At 38.1% G+C, this 22,256-nt stretch overlaps 2 protein-coding genes and 1 long non-coding RNA gene across 4 annotated transcripts in view; 2 read left to right on the top strand and 1 right to left on the bottom strand.

The window, feature by feature from the left end:
- Nucleotides 1–1,751: 1,751 nt before the first annotated feature.
- On the top strand, nt 1,752–12,059 carry eps8l3a (EPS8 signaling adaptor L3a). The gene is made up of 20 exons (XM_072666075.1): nt 1,752–1,776; nt 3,162–3,232; nt 3,423–3,493; nt 3,577–3,641; nt 4,172–4,327; nt 4,564–4,704; nt 4,952–5,028; nt 5,446–5,558; nt 5,812–5,987; nt 6,480–6,585; nt 6,840–6,913; nt 8,086–8,160; nt 8,255–8,400; nt 8,522–8,666; nt 8,784–8,815; nt 8,909–9,005; nt 9,210–9,305; nt 9,435–9,520; nt 10,609–10,741; nt 10,910–12,059. The coding sequence occupies exons 2-20, from the start codon at nt 3,168–3,170 to the stop codon at nt 10,937–10,939; spliced, it is 1,884 nt and encodes a 627-aa protein (XP_072522176.1). The 5' UTR covers nt 1,752–1,776; nt 3,162–3,167; the 3' UTR covers nt 10,940–12,059.
- LOC140543059 (uncharacterized) lies at nt 2,572–5,841 on the bottom strand. The gene is made up of 3 exons (XR_011978164.1): nt 5,804–5,841; nt 5,351–5,401; nt 2,572–2,583 (listed from the first exon to the last, which is right to left on the bottom strand). It is a non-coding gene; the product is annotated as an uncharacterized lncRNA (long non-coding RNA).
- Nucleotides 12,060–13,173: 1,114 nt separating the features above from the next.
- The window catches only part of ampd2a (adenosine monophosphate deaminase 2a), a 29,736-nt gene continuing 20,653 nt past the window's right edge, over nt 13,174–22,256 (top strand). The window contains exon 1 of one of the 2 annotated variants that reach the window (XM_072665516.1): nt 13,174–13,582. In XM_072665516.1, the coding sequence (XP_072521617.1) occupies nt 13,576–13,582 (7 nt within the window). In that variant the 5' untranslated portion in view covers nt 13,174–13,575. The remainder of the gene's footprint in view (nt 13,583–22,256) is intronic. The other variant, XM_072665517.1, reaches the window with a different exon arrangement.

Below are 22,256 nucleotides of genomic sequence, written 5' to 3'. Positions count from 1 at the left end.
TCTGGCCAATACGTTTAGTTTCAGTAGAAAGCCTTCCCTGGACCATAGAGACAGTTACTTTGACAAAAGCAGGATAAACTGTAAATGCTCTGATTGAAAAAGTCTGGTTCGTGAAGTCATTCCATTGAGTGGTAGATGCTCTGCTGCCATAATCAGAAGGTTGTTGGTTCAAATCCTGATTGGAAAAAAGGAAGTCTTCCCTGTCTACACAGAAAATTTGAACGTCAAATTCCAGAAAGAACTCGCTATAGCTGTGAAATCCTGTGGCTCACTGGCATGAGCTATTTCTATACAATCCAGAGGTTAATGGTAAACATTCCAGGCAGGATTTCCAGGGCATGCTTGTAAATATGAGGCACTTGTGAAGTGTGGCGAGTGCTGGAGTGTGAGAGACACCAGAGGTGATAAACTGACGTCTAGTTGAGTGATGTACTTGGTCAGTAGTGTAAAGGTGATAGTTCCTCTCTACAAGTGAATGTGGAGAAGGTTTCTACTGGGGTTATTCGACCCGGCCGATGTGGTCAGAGGGAGCTGGGCCTCTGCAGAGGTGACAAATCAAGGTCCAGAAACTAAGTGAAGTTGTTCCAACTGGCTGAGCATCTCTGCTGCATTATACGACTATAACCAAGCACCTCGATAAACTTGTCAGAAAAGCCAATGCTAGACTGACTGGACTCAGGAAGTGTCTGACGACATGCATAAATATAAACCATAAAAAACCCAAACAAGGACGTTTACCAGTGTTCTTTCAACCTGCATTATTCAACAGTTCATTTATACTTATATTAAAATCACTCAAACTATGCTCTCATGCATCCTCTTTCCCCCTGTGGAGTCCCCATGGAGTTCCTCCATGATGCCGGAACCAGAAATTCTGATTTGAATTTACTCCTGACATCTCTGCGCCCTCTGCTGGAGACTTATGGAAGGCAACACCTGGAACAAGCAGAAACATAAAAATAATAATGAATCTGACAGCCCAAAGTCATCGCCATGCAGTGAATCTGATTCTGAGCTGTTGATTAATTTCAGTTTCTCAGAGATTTCAACCTCAAATACCAACAGCCAGCTCAGTTCAAACTCCAGTGAGCTGGTGACAAAACGGTCTAAGGTCTAATTCTGAGATTAGACTGTGGCTAAATTGGTTCCAGGGTTTTAACTTTGACTTTGGTTTAAATTTGACTAAGACTAAATTGAGATTATAGTCTAATACTAAGATCAGACCATGGCTAAATTGGTTTTAGGGTTTACATTTTAAGATTTGACTGTGACTAGCTTTAGTGTAAGGTCTAGTGCTGAGATCAGACTGTGGGTAAATTGGTTTTAGGATTTACTAATGAGATCAGACTGTGACTAAACTGGGTTTGCTGTTTAGGATTAACAACTGAGTCTGTGTCTACATTCAGTTTCTAATATGGTATTAGGATCTGATTATGAGATTAGACTGTGACTAAACTGTTTATGGTTTTGCGCTATGATTAGACTGTTATATACTGAGATCAGACTGTGATTAAATTGGCTTTAGGCTCTGTGCTGCAGGTTAGGGGTGGTAATCAGCAGGTGCATGCGGTGTACAGGTAAGAGCAGTGATGGCCTTTGATCTGAGGACTAGCAGACACACACCCTTCAGTCCGAACACCTGACTGTTTCCTGTCCATAGAGCTGCTCTCGATCACCTGGCTGGACTTTGCTCTGAGCTGGAGAGAGAGTTTCTCTGTTTCTTGTTACTGTTCTTCTGTCTTCAGGATCAAAACCGCACACCACGACTCTTCAGAGGTAAATCTGAATCATTTCTTATAACAATCACATTATTGATTTTATTACAGGTGCAGCTTTGCTGACTGACTCACTAATCAATCTCTAATTGATGTTACTCATCTGCATACAGTGACCTGATCTGATTTTACCTGTTTGTGCTGTTTTAAGGCCGTAACATTTAACTCAACATAACATCTGTCAACTAGACTGGCTGATCCTGTTTACTATTTAAGGATCCTTAGAGAACCTTCAGTTTTGGGTTCTGAACTTTAACCCTCACAGATGTGCTAACTAAGCCCTGCTTTCTGTGCTTTCTATTCTTTTAACATTTGAAGCAAAAACAGGTTCTGCACAGTAATAAAGAGCAGTTCCTTACAAGATGATTTCCTCATAAAGAAACATCCAAATGGTTATTTTAGTGTTTAGGGTTCTACGAAGAACCCTGCTTTTCCAGAGTTCTCCAGCAGATCCAGGCATCCACTCCTCACTTATGCAGCTGTTGAGTAAAGTTTTACACTGTCTCTCACCTGCAGGTGTAATAAGTACTCAGATTCTAAAAGCAGAGTCCAGCTGCAAAGTACTGACCATTCTGGGCTTAGTGAGATTGATTCTTTCTCTGATGATCTGAATGTAAAATTCCAGTGAGCAGAGAGAGTGAAGGACTGGTGGGATGAGATGTTCTGAGATGATTTTGTAGAAATAAACATTGGTGGAGAATTCAGGTCCAGAAAGTAAAAAGCTCTCCAGGATTTTGTTTCAGTAGGAACAGTGTGATGTCACTCAGTGCTGAGATGGGAGGATATTGGTCTTTATGGCTCCATAAACCTGCAGACAGTAACCAGGAGGAGATATCTAAACATTCCACATAACAATCCATATGATTAGATTATCATAACATTTTCAGATTGTTTCAAAGATCCTGTATAATCACACACCGGTTCCATTACGCATGATCAGGAATCAATGTATTGTTTATGTAGCAACAGTTTTTGTTTTTTCTCCACCAAACATAAACACATGGGAATATTATAGCAACATAAGAACATTCTAGTAACCTCATAGCAACAACCTGGCTACCACTTGAAACTGGGTATCAACTATCTACAACCACCATAACAACAGCCTTAAATATCACAGCAACCATCTGGGGCAGCACACAAACTACCTACCAGCCCCATAGTAATCCCCTGGGATTTATGACATCTGTGTAGCAACAGCATAGCAACCACTGGGATACCACAACATCCACTTAACAACAGCATAGTAATTACTTGGAACAGCGTAGTATTTGTATTGGAACAGTATAGCAGCCATCTACCAACATCCTAGCAATCACCTGAGAATTGTGTAATTTGCACAATTTGTCAATGTTTGTACTGACTGCTGTGTGTGTGTATATGCAGTTGAAGATGTTTGAGAGCAGCAGTGTGTTTGACTTCAGCTCCAGCAGCTACACAGAGTCCCTGCAGTCCAGGTAAGCTTCCCTGGCCTGGTATTGATCAGACCCAATCACAGCTAATGATTACAGATTACTAATGTAGGGGCTTCAGTGTGATACAGTGTGTGCTGTCATGTTGAGTGTGTGAGCTTTCTCACGCTCTACAGTGAAGGAACCAGCAGTATATGTGATAGTGTGTGTGTATGTGTGTGTTTGTGTGTTTAAGTGGGTACTCTGTGGATGAGAACGCCTCTTTGGCCTCCAGTTTGTCCAGACCCAGCGCTAAATCCATCTACAGTGAGTGCAGATGATGAGATGATCCACACACTAAGACTGCAGTATGTTCTTCTCAGTAATGCAGTTTTTCTCTAACCCCACAGTGAGGAGGAAGGAATATGCTGAATCCATCAACCAGCAACTCAACAAGTTCCAGTATAGAGTGGAGGTAACACAACAGCTTAACACACACCAGCTTAACACACAAGTTTATTCCAGCAGCCAACACCAACAATCCACATCACCACCATTCCCAATGATCAGTTAATCTGATCACTCCCTATGATCAACATCAATGACAGAAAATAGTATAGGATCAGAGATCAATTGTATTACCTATTGTCAGACATCAATAACATTACCTATGATTAAGGTTTAATAACATTACCTATAACCAGAGATCAAAAACTTTACCTATGATGAAAGATCAATAACATTACTTATTGTCAGAGATCACACATATTTTTTAGCATCAGAGATCAATAACATTAACTTTAATTAATACAATCAGAATTAAATACTATATCCTATATTAGAGATCAATAACATTACCTACATTTGGAGATCAGTAACATTACTGTGACCAAAGATCAGTAACATTCTCTATAGTCAGAGATCAAAAGGGTTTCCTATGATCAGAGATCAATTGCATTACCAGATCATAAGTTGCTGTATGTGTGTGTGTGTGTGTGTGTGTAGCACCTGTTGACGTGTGAGCTAGGTGGGGAACTGAGGGGTGTGTCGGAGTGTGTGGAGCGTCTGAAGCTGCTTGAGGAGACTGGCCGGCTATGGGGGCAAGACATGCAGCTGGAGCTTAACAATGGGAACCTGCTGCTCACCGACCTCGAGACCAAGGTCTGACTTCCTTTAGAACCCTTGCTGTGGCCTAACACTGAGTACAGTGATCTGCCCTTGGAGGAGGCCCACCAATAGAATTCCCTTAAAAGTAAAAATCCTTCCCAGGACTTTGTTCCCAGGCAGCAGGGACAAAATCCTCCATATTAATACCCATGTTTGGTGTACTATGGTTAAGGTAATATGAACGTCTGGTTCAGTACCTTCTGTTCTCCTCCATCTTTCTCTGTCTGCAGGAGGAGCTGGACTGCCTGGCTCTGAGTCGTGTGTTGGAGGTGAAGGCTGTGATGGACAGTTGTGTCTATAACTCCTTACTGACCATCTCAGTGCAGGACAAAGTGACCAGCATCTTCATGTTCCAGAGTGACACTCTGAAGGTGAGACACCCTTTGGAAAACTCCTCACCGTTTCCATTTATCTGATTGATAACGGATGAGACCGGACCTACCAGACATACTGTATCTATCTTAAAACTATCAACCAATCAAAGTCAACACATGACCTCACACACATCTCCTCTGGGAAGAATAATTCCATTCCAGTCATATACATGGGAACATCTGTGATTCATCCATTCTCCAGAGGGAAGCCCAGTTTCTGATCTGGGTTTGGGTTGTTTTGCAGGCTGATTATATCCAGCGAGATCTTGAACGGATTTTGCAGAACAAGAAGAATGAGGGGCGGGACGGTAATAAGAACAGGTAGAGTCCTAATCCCACACTGAAAGCCCAGATAAATTAATCTAACTTTGAGTGGGTGGGTGGAGACATGCCAAGTATGCAAATAGATGGTACCAGGAGTCTAAGGTAAATGTATGAGTTTTACTCATCAAGGTTGCATTGCTCAAACATACAAGTATAAATCTCAACAGACCTGAGTGTGTATCTCAATTATTCATTTTTAGATGAGAGCTAGTTTGAATTAATCAGCTTCAGTGATCCAAAATGTCTGTAATATTTAAGTTAAGTGAAGTTAATTATTTTATTAGGAAATTCAGTTAGGGTTTACAGTGCAAGACCATACCTTGTTAGAACAGAGAGTTTCTTCAGCTGCAATAAATTCTGCATTTGAAACCTGCGGACAACAAAGCAAATGCAGTCTCTCTGTTTGTTTGACAGGGGAAGACCGGGACCCCTTATAAAGAAAGACAGCTCAAGCTCAGCCCGTCCTCCAAACAGGAGAGAGCGGACCCCAGAACCCAGAAAGGAGGAGTGGAATGCTCCAGACTATGGTACGACACAAGTAAACAAAGCTGGCAAATCCAGGTCCAGAAAGTCCAAAAATACCTGGATTTTGTTCCACCTGCCAACTGCAGCAGAGCTGTCTAAGGTGGATTTTTACTTTCTGGACCTGGATTCACCACCTCTGCAAGTAACCCAATCACAGAACCTCAAAAAGCGTCTTGATTCACTGTGTACTGTGTGATTCAATTCAATTCAGGAATTTGCTGGTAATTCTTTTTAATCTGAGTCTCACTCTTACAGATGAGAGTCCTGCGCCATCTCCATCTCCATCTCCACCTCCACCCACAACCAGACACCAGCCAGTCTACACTATTTCAGAGCCACTGACCCAATCTCCTGCACCACGGAACACGCCCAAGCGCACCCACAGTCCTCCCCCTGCTCCTGCCCCTTATACAGAGACAGAGAGGAACGTGGTAGGACTGCTGAAACACCACATTCAGACAGTTGAACTTTTACTCTTGCATGTTTAACCTACTTAATTTAAGTAGGTTAACTAAAAATGCTCTTTTTAGTTCTGTTTTAGGCCACTTTCGTATGTGGTATTGAAAGACGATGCATATCCAATACAAAACAGTGTGACTCAGAACGAAATTCATGAGACTTTTACATCAGTCCAACTCAACATTTGCCAAGAATGTCAAACTCATTTTACCCCTGTTTGTATTGTATAGCACCAAAAAGGCTTTCACTCATCATATTAGGCTAAGGAATTGCTTTTCATTACTGTACAGAGCCTGTTTTTGTCCAAAGTGTCCAAAGTTAAAAGACAATAGAACAAAAGACATCTAAGAAAATCTGAATTTAATAGGACTGTGTAAGGGCAGGGCAGGACCATGCCATAGAGGGTTAGGGATGAGGTTATTAAGGATGGTGGAAATGCTATACTGTTCTGTGTTCTCCTGCAGGACATACTGAACCACCTGATTAACGATATCGAAGAGATTTCAGACAGGGTGACTGCCGTGATGCCGAGAGTGGACAGAAAGAAGAAAAAGAAGAAGAAGCAGAAAGGTGGAGATCAGCTTCCAGTGTTTCCCAACTCTGTTCCTGAAGTTTCTGTGTCCTGCAGCTATCAAACTAATCAATTAATTATCAGCGCCTTCCTGATCAAATGTGTTAGAGCAGTAGAACACTAAACAGCAGGGTTACTGTAGGAACAGGACTGGTAACATGATTAGTGCTTTTGGCAGGATGTGTGAACATGTGAACACTGTGTGGTAAATCTGTAGTAAAAGTGTATGTCTGTCTTGGCTGTGTTTCTGCAGCTGTGCAGGGTCTGCCTTCTGATGACCAGTTCATGATCTGCTTTCAGAAAATTAAAATGGCCTTCAATCTTCTGGTGGGTATTAACCACATCCACAGGGTCCCAAACCGGTCCACAGACTACCAATACCATCATCACATTACTAACCACTTTACACATTACCAACCTCATCTACAAATTACGTATCGCATATACAGATGACCAACCCCATCTACAGACCAACCCCATCTACACCATCTCCAGAATACTAACCTAATCAACATATTACAACCCCATCTGTAGATGAGTTAGAGATTACTAGCCCCATCAGCAGGCTACTTACACCATCTACAGACTACTAATCACATCTATAGATTACCAACAGATGGCTAACCCCATCTACAAATTACCAACACATTACAAACCCCATCTACAGATTACCAACACAATTACCAACTCCAACAGATTACTAAACCATTAAATGATTAGCAAGCCCATTGATAGATTACTAACCCCATTTACAGATTACTAACCCCATTTACAGATTACCAACCCCCTTACCAGATTGACAAACCAACATACAGATTATCAAACCCACCAACATATTACCAACTAATTGCTAACACAATTTACAGATTACCAACCCCATTTAGTAATTTACTAAACCCATCTACAGATTACTAACCCATCATCAGATTATTTTACAAACCCTATCTACATATTAAAAACCTTGTCTACAGATTACAACCCCATCAACAGATTACCAACCTCATCTACAGATTATCAACTCCATTTATAGATCACTAACCCCATCAGCAGATTACTAACACCATTTACAGATTACTAACCCCATCTACTGATTACTCAACCATCTACAGACTACTCATCCCACTACCAAATTTCCAACCCATTTACAGATTACCTACCCCATCAACTGATTACTAAACCCATCAACAGATTACTAACCCCATCTAAAGATTACAAGCACCATCTACAGATTGCTAGCACCATCCACAGATTACTAACACCATCTACAGATTGCTAGCACCATCCACAGATTACTAAACCCATCTACAGATTACTAACCTCATCAACAGAATAGTAAACCCATCTACAGATTACTAACCCAATTAACATATTAACAACCAAACTCAGCAATATTAACATTTGTCTTCATCTCTCATACTCTCTCTCTCTCTCTCTCTCTCTCTCTCTCTCTCTCTCTCTCTCTCTCTCTCTCTCTCTCTCTCTCTCTCTCTCTCTCTCAGGGTGAGCTGAATGGTCAGATTAATGATCCCAGTGCTGCTGATCTGGCTCACTGCATCTTCTCTGTGCTTGAGCTGGTAAAGAAACACAAAATTAATCTAAATGCACACACACACACACACACAATCACACACACAGAAATACTTGTAAAATAAGCCTGTGTTTGTGTAGGTTGTGAGTGTGTGTGAGGAGGACCTTCCCCCTTCTGTGATCGCCCCTCTGTTGGAGCCAGAGTGCGTGCGCTTCCTGAGTGAAGAGGCCACATCTGAGGAGGATCAGTTGTGGCAGTCCCTCGGAGATGCCTGGAACATTCCCAGGTAAAACACTTATCCTCTTTTTTTTATTTGCTTTTACCTGTATATATTGGGTTTGTGCCTGTATTTATGTGTTTACCTATCTTTGCTTGTTAACCTCTTTACCTGTTGTTACTTGGTTCAGTACAAAGTGGCCTGAGGATGATGATAAAATCCCAACCTTCACTCCTGTGTTTAATGATGGCTGGCAGCCCCCAGAGATCACACACACACAGAAGGAACACACACAAAAACAGCAGCAGCACAGCCAAAGGTCTACAAGAGCACAGGTACACACACACACACACACACACACACACACACAAACAAAACATTTGTTTAAATGTCCCAGTACCTAATGTGTGTGTGTGTGTGTGTGTGTGTGTGTGTGTGTGTGTGTGATTTAGAGCACCAGTTCATGGCAGGCTCCACAGCCCAGGTAAGACTGTTACTAATTTAAGATTTAGGACATACTGACCACCAGCATCTCCACCCGCCCTAACCCTATCCTATGCATGTGTGTGTGTTACAGCTCTGAAGAGTTGCCACTCAGCACCATGTGTGTGTTGTGTGACTTCAGAGCGCGAAACGATCGAGAGCTGAGTGTAAAGAAGGGAGAAACAGTTGAGGTCAATTTACCTTTACTGACCAGATGCTGACATTACTCTCACACTCTGACCTTCCCCTTCTGACCTGACTATCTCTCTCTCTCTCTCTCTCACACACACACACACACACACACAACAATCACTCCATCACACTAAAATCACTCTCTTATTTAACCCAAAGTTAGTGTAATAATCTGGCGTATGTGTGCATGTATGTGTGTGTAGCTGCTGGACATGTCTAAGCGCTGGTGGAAGGTGAGGAATGGGCAAGGTCAGGAAGGATTCATTCCCAATAACGTTGTAAAGTCTACTGAGAATGAGGTCAGTATGGCACCCCCTGCTGGGAGAACAGGGTTACAGTATATAACATCACACATACACACACACACACACACACACACACACACACACACTATAACAGTGTGGTGATGTGTGTATCTCCCCCTGCAGGAAGCTGACAGTAACCCAGTGCTGAACAGGAAGTCAAGGCCAGAGGATGTGAAGGCATGGCTGGAGTACAAAGGCTTTAATAAAATGTGAGGAAATAACTGACCCCTGCTTTTACTCTTTCTCTGCTTCAGCTCTCTCTCTTCTTCAACTCTCTCTCTCTACTTCAACTCTCTCTACTTCAACTCTCTCTGCTTCAGCTCTCACTCTGCTTCAGCTCTCACTCTGCTTCAACTCTCTCTGCTTCAGCTCTCATTCCTTCACTCTCACTCTGCTTCAACTCTCACTCTGCTTCAACTCTCACTCTGCTTCAACTCTCTCTCTACTTCAACTCTTTCTCTGCTTCAACTCTCTCTCTGCTTCAACTCTCATTCCTTTACTCTCATTCTGCTTCAACTCTCTCTACTTCAACTATCTCTCTGCTTCAGCTCTCAATCTTTCACTCTCTCTACTTCAACTCTCTCTCTGCTTCAGCTCTCACTCTGCTTCAACTCTCATTCCTTCACTCTCACTCTGCTTCAACTCTCTCTACTTCAACTCTCTCTCTGCTTCAACTCTCATTCCTTTACTCTCATTCTGCTTCAACTCTCTCTACTTCAACTATCTCTCTGCTTCAGCTCTCAATCTTTCACTCTCTCTACTTCAACTCTCTCTCTGCTTCAGCTCTCACTCTGCTTCAACTCTCATTCCTTCACTCTCACTCTGCTTCAACTCTCTCTACTTCAACTCTCTCTCTGCTTCAGCTCTCATTTATTTACTCTCACTCTGCTTCAACTCCCACTCTGCTTCAGTGCTCATTCTTTCACTCTCACTCTGCTTCAGTGCTCATTCTTTCACTTTCTCTTTACTTCAACTCTCACTCTGCTTCAGCTCTCCTTCTTTCTCTCTCATTCTTCTTCAACTCGCACTCTGCTTCAACTCTCACTCTGCTTCAGCTCTCCTTCTTTCTCTCTCATTCTTCTTCAACTCACACTCTGCTTCAACTCTCACTCTGCTTCGCGTCATGCTCTGCTTCAACTCTTATGCTTCTTTAACTCTCACTTACTCTTCAAGTTTCATTCTGCTTATACATCAATCACACACTAAATCTACAGAGAAATCAGCAATGCGATCAGGCTGTAACACCAGCTGTAGGATCACCCTGCAGAATGATGCTTGAGTGTGTGTGTGTGTTCAGCACGGTGCGGTGTCTGGGGGGTCTCAGTGGGCCGATGCTGTTGGGGATGACCCGAGACGAGCTAAAGATTGTGTGTCCAGAGGAAGGAGGACGAGTATTTTATCAATTACAGAATGTTAAATCAGCACTCGCGGTGAGTACACAAACACACACACATGCACACAATCAGTGTCAGCCAACTATTCTGATAAACTGAACTACAGTCATTAGAGTGAATATTAATAACACTGAGCAATTTGTCCAATCAAGGAACAGTAGAACAATCCTGTGTGTATATGTGTGTGTGTGTATGTGTGTGTAGATGGCCAGAGAGGTAAGTCCACTGATCTGAGACCTGAGGAGACAAAACACACATACAGTGCTGGTGTACCTGTGTGGGGTGTGTCCAGGTGTGCTCAGGTAAAGCTGGACTGGGCCGTATCATCTGCCGGACTCAGTGGAGCTGCTTAATGGACCCGTGGATCAATTTAATAAACTACAGTTATAAAGGACCATTGCCTTCTCTAAAGAACCCTTGAAGAACCTTTTAGAGCATAGAACTGCCTGATACAGCGTGTATTATCTCAATATCCACCTGTACTCTTCTGACATCACTGAAGTGTGCAAATCAGCCTGCTAGTAAGCGTCCTGACCATTTACAATTGACCAATCACAGCAGATCAATCAAAGCTCCAGATGAGTATTTGGCAGAAGGAGATGATTTGAAATGAACTAATTCAGTGACTGTATGGATGTGTTTGCTGTAGGAATGACTTAAATCTTAAATCAACACTTGTATTTACGATGTACGATGTATTTATTCATCATCACTAGACCATGTATCTGGTTACAATCAACAGCAAAACCACAAAGCGGAGTAAATAAGTCTGAAAACACACACTCGCACATGTCTGGAAAAATTTATTTTATACATTTTTTAAAATGTATTTAATACAGATTAACTTATTTTCTTTGGTGGGTTTGCAAAACAAAAATTGATGACACTCGGGTGACACTAGTGAGACGCTTTGATATGGACTGTATAAGGTGGAAGGCATTCCTTATAGAGGTTAACTGATCACAGTACCTCTCGCTGGAGTGAAATTTTTCCCTCTTGAATCAATGGCCCGTGGGACGCCATAGCATCATGGCACCACAGTGGTAGCATCTTGAAACCCACTAACTTTGTGGGATGTTCTAGAGCCTCCATAGTAAAGGTGTACCGAGAATGGACTTTTTGCACATTGAGTGCCTCCCAACAACATAACAGTGGTGCCCCACAGGCCATTGATGCCATAGGGGAATGACGACTCCAGCAAGTGGTACAGAGCCTAATACAGTCCATGCCGCAACGTCTTGCTAGTTTCATCCAAGCCAATATTCAACCTAATATTCCCCCTTTTAGGTAAGTGGTCATAATATCCTGATTTGTCATGAGTATAATTCTATATCTAAATGCTCTGTATTTTGAACATATGAGACAATAAACAAAAACTGAAACTTTTTCATCCAGTTTCTGTTATTCTGAAATAACACCTCCACCAGGTTTAGCATGGAAGCTAAAAGCTGCAGCACTGTTTAGCTCTGACACTGGGCCTGGATCTGTTCTGTAATTCACTGCTAATAAACACAGGTGTGATACAGGTGTAAATAGGGGGCAGTGCTGCCCCCTACAAGTGTCCTGAGGAGCTAGTGTGAGTGCTAGGAGAGCTGTAAGTGAGTGCGAATGTTTCGGGTTTTCCGCTCTTTCTGCTTTTTTCTTGATCAGACTGAGTGTGAAGCTCTTACCCCCCCCCCCCCACACACACACACACAGAACCTGCAATCTAGAACATGATAAAAGAAACATTACTGTTTTAAATAATCTGGTAAAAGTACACACACACATACACACACACACATACTAATCCCTGAGTAATCAGTAATGCTGGTGAGTTATTGAGCAACACAGAGATTGACTTTGACCCACGGTGCAGAGGTGGGTGGTAAGGGTGTGTGTGTGTGTGTGTACATGTGCGTGTAGGGGATTAGATAACATAAATAATAATGGTATTAATAAAGCAGAATTTAGGTAACTGTAAAAAATAAAAGTTAGAACACATGAATACATAATGGGTTAATATGTTTTCTAGTTGTAGGAAACTCCAGTGTGTGTGTGTGTTATGGGTAGGTGGGTGTGTATCATCCAGCACACCCATTCCAGAAGTGTGTTACAGTGTGATAAACCTTTGAGGTGTGTGTGTGTGCGTGTGTAGAGGACAGTAACTCTTATCACTGTAGATATATCACGCATGCTCGGCTGTTTTTGCTTTAGCATACAGATATTATATTATTATTTCCTGAACAGCTGATATTATTGTTGTTGTTTAGACACATTGCAGTGGTAAAATGTTTAAAGTACTTTACGCTCTAAGGGCTCGCTTTTCTCTGCTCTGTCTCTTTAAATCCTTTTTTTTAGTTTCCCCTTTTTCGCTGCTTAAACTTCCAGGAAATCGATCAGAACAGCTACAGCCTGGCATCTGTTCTACACCCGTATTCCGCCAGGTCCCGCCTCCCCTGCGCCGGGATTGGACAACAGCTTATACCGCTGATTGGTCAGCGACTCGCGGAGCGTGCACTCTTCAGACAATTGCAACGCAATAGAGGCGGAATACAGGCGGGAAACAAAACCAGTGGAGTTATGAGTAGCAGTGGGAGATGTGGAGGAGCTAAAGATAGAAAATAGCGCTAGTTTATCTGATAAACAGTTTTAATAAATAAACTCTGAATATCTCTCAGTGCAGGTTCTCTAATAGCTCTATTTATCTGTTCTGTTCGCGCTAAACTACAGGACGCTGAAACACCGTTAGCTTCAGGCTAAAGCAGCCGCTGTGTTGTTCAGTCGGAGTTCATCCGCTATCCTCAGTTAAGTTTTGAGTTTTACTCACTTTTAAACAAGTTCTTCCTAAAACCGCACAGAGGAGGTTCTACACGCCCACTGTTCTCCCAATGGCAGGTGAGTAATTTTACACTCCAACTTTTACTTATTAAATTTTTTTATTCCACCTAAAATTAAATGTTGCAGATCCGAGTCGTGAATACTAATACATATCAGGAACTGAGTGGTACTGAGTACTGATATACATATCTAACATTAGAGCTGAGTGGTACTGAATACTGATATACTTATCTTACATTAGAACTGAGTGGTACTGAGTACTGATATACATATCTAACATTAGAGCTGAGTGGTACTGAATACTGATATACTTATCTTACATTAGAACTGAGTGGTACTGAGTACTGATATACATATCTAACATTAGAACTGAGTGGTACTGAATACTGATATACATATATAACATTAGAGCTGAGTGGTACTGAATACTAATATACATATCTAACATTAGAACTGAGTGGTACTGAATACTGATATACATATCTAACATTAGAGCTGAGTGGTACTGAATACTGATATACATATCTAACATTAGAACTGAGTGGTACTGAATACTGATATACATATCTAACATTAGAACTGAGTGGTACTGAATACTGATATACATATCTAACATTAGAACTGAGTGGTACTGAATACTAATATACATATCTAACATTAGAACTGAGTGGTACTGAGTACTGATATACTTATCTAACATTAGAACTGAGTGGTACTGAATACTGAGACACATATCTAACATTAGAACTGAGTGGTACTGAATACTGATATACTTATCTAATATTATAACTGAGTGGTACTGAATACTGATATACATATCTAATATTAGAGCTGAGTGGTACTGAATACAGATATACATATCTAACATTAGAACTGAGTGGTACTGAATACTGATATACATATCTAACATTAGAGCTGAGTGGTACTGAATACTGATATACATATCTAACATTAAAACTGAGTGGTACTGAATACTAATATACATATCTAACATTAGAACTGAGTGGTACTGAATACTGAGACACATATCTAACATTAGAACTGAGTGGTACTGAATACTGATATACATATATAACATTAGAGCTGAGTGGTACTGAATACTGATATACATATCTAACATTAGAACTGAGTGGTACTGAATACTGATATACATATATAACATTAGAGCTGAGTGGTACTGAATACTGATATACATATCTAACATTAGAACTGAGTGGTACTGAATACTGATATACATATCTAACATTAGAGCTGAGTGGTACTGAATACTGATATACATATCTAGAACTGAGTGGTACTGAATACTGAGATACTTATCTAATATTAGAGCTGAGTGGTACTAAATACTGATATACATATCTAACATTAGAACTGAGTGGTACTGAATACTGATATACATATCTAACATTAGAACTGAGTGGTACTGAATACTGATATACATTTCTAACATTAGAACTGAGTGGTACTGAATACTGATATACATATCTAGAACCGAGTGGTACTGAATACTTTGATACATATCTAACATTAGAACTGAGTGGTACTGAATACTGATATACATATCTAACATTAGAACTGAGTGGTACTGAATACTGAGATACATATTTAACATTAGAACTGAGTGGTACTGAATACTGATATACATATCTAACATTAGAACTGAGTGGTACTGAATACTGAAATAAATATCTAACATTAGAACTGAGTGGTACTGAATACTGATATACATATCTAACATTAGAACTGAGTGGTACTGAATACTGATATACATATCTAGAACTGAGTGGTACTGAATACTGAAATACATATCTAACATTAGAGCTGAGTGGTACTGAATCCTGATATACATATCTAGAACTGAGTGGTACTGAATACTGATATACATATATAACATTAGAGCTGAGTGGTACTGAATACTGATATACATATCTAACATTAGAACTGAGTGGTCCTGAATACTGAGATACATATCTAACATTAGAGCTGAGTGGTACTGAATACTGATATACATATATAACATTAGAACTGAGTGGTACTGAATACTGATATACATATATAACATTAGAGCTGAGTGGTACTGAATACTGATATACATATCTAATATTAGATATGATCTAATATTATCTAATATCTAATATCTAATATTAATGTTAGATATACATATCTAACATTAGAGCTGAGTGGTACTGAATACTGATATACATATCTAGAACTGAGTGGTACTGAATACTGATATACATATCTAACATTAGAACTGATGGGTACTGAATACAGAGATACATATCTAACTTTAGAACTGAGTGGTACTGAATACTGATATACATATCTAACATTAGAGCTGAGTGGTACTGAATACTGATATACATATCTAACATTAGAACTGAGTGGTACTGAATACTGATATACATATCTAGAACCGAGTGGTACTGAATACTGATATACATATCTAACATTAGAACTGAGTGGGACTGAATACTGATATACATATCTAACATTAGAACTGAGTGGTACTGAATACTGAGATACATATCTAACATTAGAACTGAGTGGTACTGAATACTGATATACATATCTAACATTAGAACTGAGTGGTACTGAATACTGAAATAAATATCTAACATTAGAACTAAGTGGTACTGAATACTGATATACATATCTAACATTAGAACTGAGTGGTACTGAATACTGATATACATATCTAGAGCTGAGTGGTACTGAATACTGAAATACATATCTAACATTAGAGCTGAGTGGTACTGAATCCTGATATACATATCTAGAACTGAGTGATACTGAATACTGATATACATATATAAGATTAGAGCTGAACGGTACTGAATACTGATATACATATCTAACATTAGAACTGAGTGGTACTGAATACTAATATACATATCTAACATTAGAACTGAGTGGTACTGAATACTGAGATACATATCTAACATTAGAGCTGAGTGGTACTGAATACTGATATACATTTCTAACATTAGAACTGAGTGGTACTGAATACTGAAATGCATATCAACATTAGAGCTGAGTAGTACTGAATCCTGATATACATATCTAGAACTGAGTGGTACTGAATACTGATATACATATCTAACTTTAGAACTGATGGGTACTGAATACGGAGATACATATCTAACTTTAGAACTGAGTTGTATTGAATACTTATATACATATCTAACATTAGAGCTGAGTGGTACTGAATACTGATATACATATCTAACATTAGAACTGAGTGGTACTGAATACTGATATACATATCTAACATTAGAACTGAGTGGTACTGAATACTGATATACATTTCTAACATTAGAACTGAGTGGTACTGAATACTGATATACATATCTAGAACCGAGTGGTACTGAATACTTTGATACATATCTAACATTAGAACTGAGTGGTACTGAATACTGATATACATATCTAACATTAGAACTGAGTGGTACTGAATACTGAGATACATATCTAACATTAGAACTGAGTGGTACTGAATACTGATATACATATCTAACATTAGAACTGAGTGGTACTGAATACTGAAATAAATATCTAACATTAGAACTGAGTGGTACTGAATACTGATATACATATCTAACATTAGAACTGAGTGGTACTGAATACTGATATACATATCTAGAACTGAGTGGTACTGAATACTGAAATACATATCTAACATTAGAGCTGAGTGGTACTGAATCCTGATATACATATCTAGAACTGAGTGGTACTGAATACTGATATACATATATAACATTAGAGCTGAGTGGTACTGAATACTGATATACATATCTAACATTAGAACTGAGTGGTACTGAATACTAATATACATATCTAACATTAGAACTGAGTGGTCCTGAATACTGAGATACATATCTAACATTAGAGCTGAGTGGTACTGAATACTGATATACATATATAACATTAGAACTGAGTGGTACTGAATACTGATATACATATATAACATTAGAGCTGAGTGGTACTGAATACTCATATACATATCTAATATTAGATATGATCTAATATTATCTAATATCTAATATCTAATATTAATGTTAGATATACATATCTAACATTAGAGCTGAGTGGTACTGAATACTGATATACATATCTAGAACTGAGTGGTACTGAATACTGATATACATATCTAACATTAGAACTGATGGGTACTGAATACAGAGATACATATCTAACTTTAGAACTGAGTGGTACTGAATACTGATATACATATCTAACATTAGAGCTGAGTGGTACTGAATACTGATATACATATCTAACATTAGAACTGAGTGGTACTGAATACTGATATACATATCTAGAACCGAGTGGTACTGAATACTGATATACATATCTAGAACCGAGTGGTACTGAATACTGATATACATATCTAACATTAGAACTGAGTGGGACTGAATACTGATATACATATCTAACATTAGAACTGAGTGGTACTGAATACTGAGATACATATCTAACATTAGAACTGAGTGGTACTGAATACTGATATACATATCTAACATTAGAACTGAGTGGTACTGAATACTGAAATAAATATCTAACATTAGAACTAAGTGGTACTGAATACTGATATACATATCTAACATTAGAACTGAGTGGTACTGAATACTGATATACATATCTAGAGCTGAGTGGTACTGAATACTGAAATACATATCTAACATTAGAGCTGAGTGGTACTGAATCCTGATATACATATCTAGAACTGAGTGGTACTGAATACTGATATACATATATAAGATTAGAGCTGAACGGTACTGAATACTGATATACATATCTAACATTAGAACTGAGTGGTACTGAATACTAATATACATATCTAACATTAGAACTGAGTGGTACTGAATACTGAGATACATATCTAACATTAGAGCTGAGTGGTACTGAATACTGATATACATATCTAGAACTGAGTGGTACTGAATACTGAAATGCATATCAACATTAGAGCTGAGTAGTACTGAATCCTGATATACATATCTAGAACTGAGTGGTACTGAATACTGATATACATATCTAACTTTAGAACTGATGGGTACTGAATACGGAGATACATATCTAACTTTAGAACTGAGTTGTATTGAATACTTATATACATATCTAACATTAGAGCTGAGTGGTACTGAATACTGATATACATATCTAACATTAGAACTGAGTGGTACTGAATACTGATATACATATCTAACATTAGAACTGAGTGGTACTGAATACTGATATACATTTCTAACATTAGAACTGAGTGGTACTGAATACTGATATACATATCTAATATTAGATATGATCTAATATTATCTAATATCTAATATTAATGTTAGATATACATATCTAACATTAGAGCTGAGTGGTACTGAATACTGATATACATATCTAGAACTGAGTGGTACTGAATACTGATATACATATCTAACATTAGAACTGATGGGTACTGAATACAGAGATACATATCTAACTTTAGAACTGAGTGGTACTGAATACTGATATACATATCTAACATTAGAACTGAGTGGTACTGAATACTGAGATACATATCTAACATTAGAGCTGAGTGGTACTGAATACTGATATACATATCTAACATTAGAACTGAGTGGTACTGAATACTGATATATATATGTAACATTAGAACTGAGTGGTACTGAATACTGATATACATATGTAACATTAGAACTGAGTGGTACTGAATACTGATATACATATCTAACATTAGAACTGAGTGGTACTGAATACTGATATACATATCTAACATTAGAGCTGAGTGGTACTGAATACTTATATACATATCTAACATTAGAACTGAGTGGTACTGAATACTGATATACATATCTAGAACTGAGTGGTACTGAATACTGATATACATATCTAACATTAGAGCTGAGTGATACTGAATACTGATTTACATATCTAACATTAGAACTGAGTGGTACTGAGTACTGATATACATATCTAACTTTAGAACTGATGGGTACTGAATACGGAGATACATATCTAACTTTAGAACTGAGTTGTATTGAATACTGATATACATATCTAACATTAGAACTGAGTGGTACTGAATACTGAGATACATATCTAACATTAGAGCTGAGTGGTACTGAATACTGATATACATATCTAGAACTGAGTGGTACTGAATACTGAAATGCATATCAACATTAGAGCTGAGTAGTACTGAATCCTGATATACATATCTAGAACTGAGTGGTACTGAATACTGATATACATATCTAACTTTAGAACTGATGGGTACTGAATACGGAGATACATATCTAACTTTAGAACTGAGTTGTATTGAATACTTATATACATATCTAACATTAGAGCTGAGTGGTACTGAATACTGATATACATATCTAACATTAGAACTGAGTGGTACTGAATACTGATATACATATCTAACATTAGAACTGAGTGGTACTGAATACTGATATACATTTCTAACATTAGAACTGAGTGGTACTGAATACTGATATACATATCTAATATTAGATATGATCTAATATTATCTAATATCTAATATTAATGTTAGATATACATATCTAACATTAGAGCTGAGTGGTACTGAATACTGATATACATATCTAGAACTGAGTGGTACTGAATACTGATATACATATCTAACATTAGAACTGATGGGTACTGAATACAGAGATACATATCTAACTTTAGAACTGAGTGGTACTGAATACTGATATACATATCTAACATTAGAACTGAGTGGTACTGAATACTGAGATACATATCTAACATTAGAGCTGAGTGGTACTGAATACTGATATACATATCTAACATTAGAACTGAGTGGTACTGAATACTGATATATATATGTAACATTAGAACTGAGTGGTACTGAATACTGATATACATATGTAACATTAGAACTGAGTGGTACTGAATACTGATATACATATCTAACATTAGAACTGAGTGGTACTGAATACTGATATACATATCTAACATTAGAGCTGAGTGGTACTGAATACTTATATACATATCTAACATTAGAACTGAGTGGTACTGAATACTGATATACATATCTAGAACTGAGTGGTACTGAATACTGATATACATATCTAACATTAGAGCTGAGTGATACTGAATACTGATTTACATATCTAACATTAGAACTGAGTGGTACTGAGTACTGATATACATATCTAACTTTAGAACTGATGGGTACTGAATACGGAGATACATATCTAACTTTAGAACTGAGTTGTATTAAATACTGATATACATATCTAACATTAGAGCTGAGTAGTACTGAATACTGATATACATATCTAACATTAGAACTGAGTGGTACTGAATACTGATATACATATCTAACATTAGAACTGAGTGGTACTGAATACTGATATACATATCTAACATTAGAACTGAGTGGTACTGAATACTGATATACATTTCTAACATTAGAACTGAGTGGTACTGAATACTGATATACATATCTAGAACCGAGTGGTACTGAATACTTTGATACATATCTAACATTAGAACTGAGTGGTACTGAATACTGATATACATATATAACATTAGAACTGAGTGGTACTGAATACTGAAATAAATATCTAACATTAGAACTGAGTGGTACTGAATACTGATATACATATCTAACATTAGAACTGAGTGGTACTGAAAACTGATATACATATCTAACTTTAGAACTGAGTGGTACTGAATACTAATATACATATCTAACATTAGAGCTGAGTGGGACTGAATACTGATATACATATCTAACAGTAGAACTGAGTGGTACTGAATACTGAAATAAATATCTAACATTAGAACTGAGTGGTACTGAATACTGATATACATATCTAACATTAGAAGTGAGTGGCACTGAATACTGATATACATGAGGGGTACTGAATACTGAGATACACATGTAGAACTGTGGGGTACTGATTACTGAGATACATATTTAGAACTGAGGGGTACTAAATCCTTATTTACATATCTAACATTAGAACTGAGTGGTACTGAATACTGAAATACATATCTAACATTAGAACTGAGTGGTACGGAATATTGAAATAAATATCTAGCATTAGAAGTGAGTGGCACTGAATACTGATATACATATCTAACAGTAGAACTGAGTGGTACTGAATACTGAAATAAATATCTAACATTAGAACTGAGTGGTACTGAATACTGATATACATATCTAACATTAGAAGTGAGTGGCACTGAATACTGATATACATGAGGGGTACTGAATACTGAGATACACATGTAGAACTGTGGGGTACTGAATACTGAGATACATATTTAGAACTGAGGGGTACTAAATCCTTATTTACATATCTAACATTAGAACTGAGTGGTACTGAATACTGAAATACATATCTAACATTAGAACTGAGTGGTACGGAATATTGAAATAAATATCTAGCATTAGAACTGAGTGGTACTGAATACTGATATACATATCTGACTTTAGAACTGAATGGTATTGAATACTGATATACATATCTAACATTAGAAGTGAGTGGCACTGAATACTGATATACATGAGGGGTAATGAATACTGAGATACATATGTAGAACTGTGGGATACTGAATTCTGAGATACATATGTAGAACTGTGGGGTACTGAATACTGAGATACATATGAAGAACTGTGGGGTACTGAATACTGAGATACATATTTAAAACTAAGGGGTACTGAATTCTGAGATACATATTTAGATCTAAGGGGTTC

The sequence above is a fragment of the Salminus brasiliensis genome, chromosome 21 (genome assembly GCF_030463535.1).
Source record: "Salminus brasiliensis chromosome 21, fSalBra1.hap2, whole genome shotgun sequence".
Lineage (NCBI taxonomy): Eukaryota > Metazoa > Chordata > Actinopteri > Characiformes > Bryconidae > Salminus > Salminus brasiliensis.
The sequence above is the reverse complement of the archived record's forward strand: the minus strand, read 5'-3'. Positions and strand labels throughout refer to the sequence as shown.

Coding starts and splice junctions, on each gene's coding strand:
- eps8l3a (XM_072666075.1), top strand. CDS start 3,168: ATGTTTGAGAGCAGCAGTGTGTTTGACTTCAGCTCCAGCAGCTACACA. Junction 3,233..3,422: donor ACAGAGTCCCTGCAGTCCAG/GTAAGCTTCCCT, acceptor TGTGTGTTTAAG/TGGGTACTCTGTGGATGAGA. Junction 9,521..10,608: donor TACAAAGGCTTTAATAAAAT/GTGAGGAAATAA, acceptor GTGTGTGTTCAG/CACGGTGCGGTGTCTGGGGG.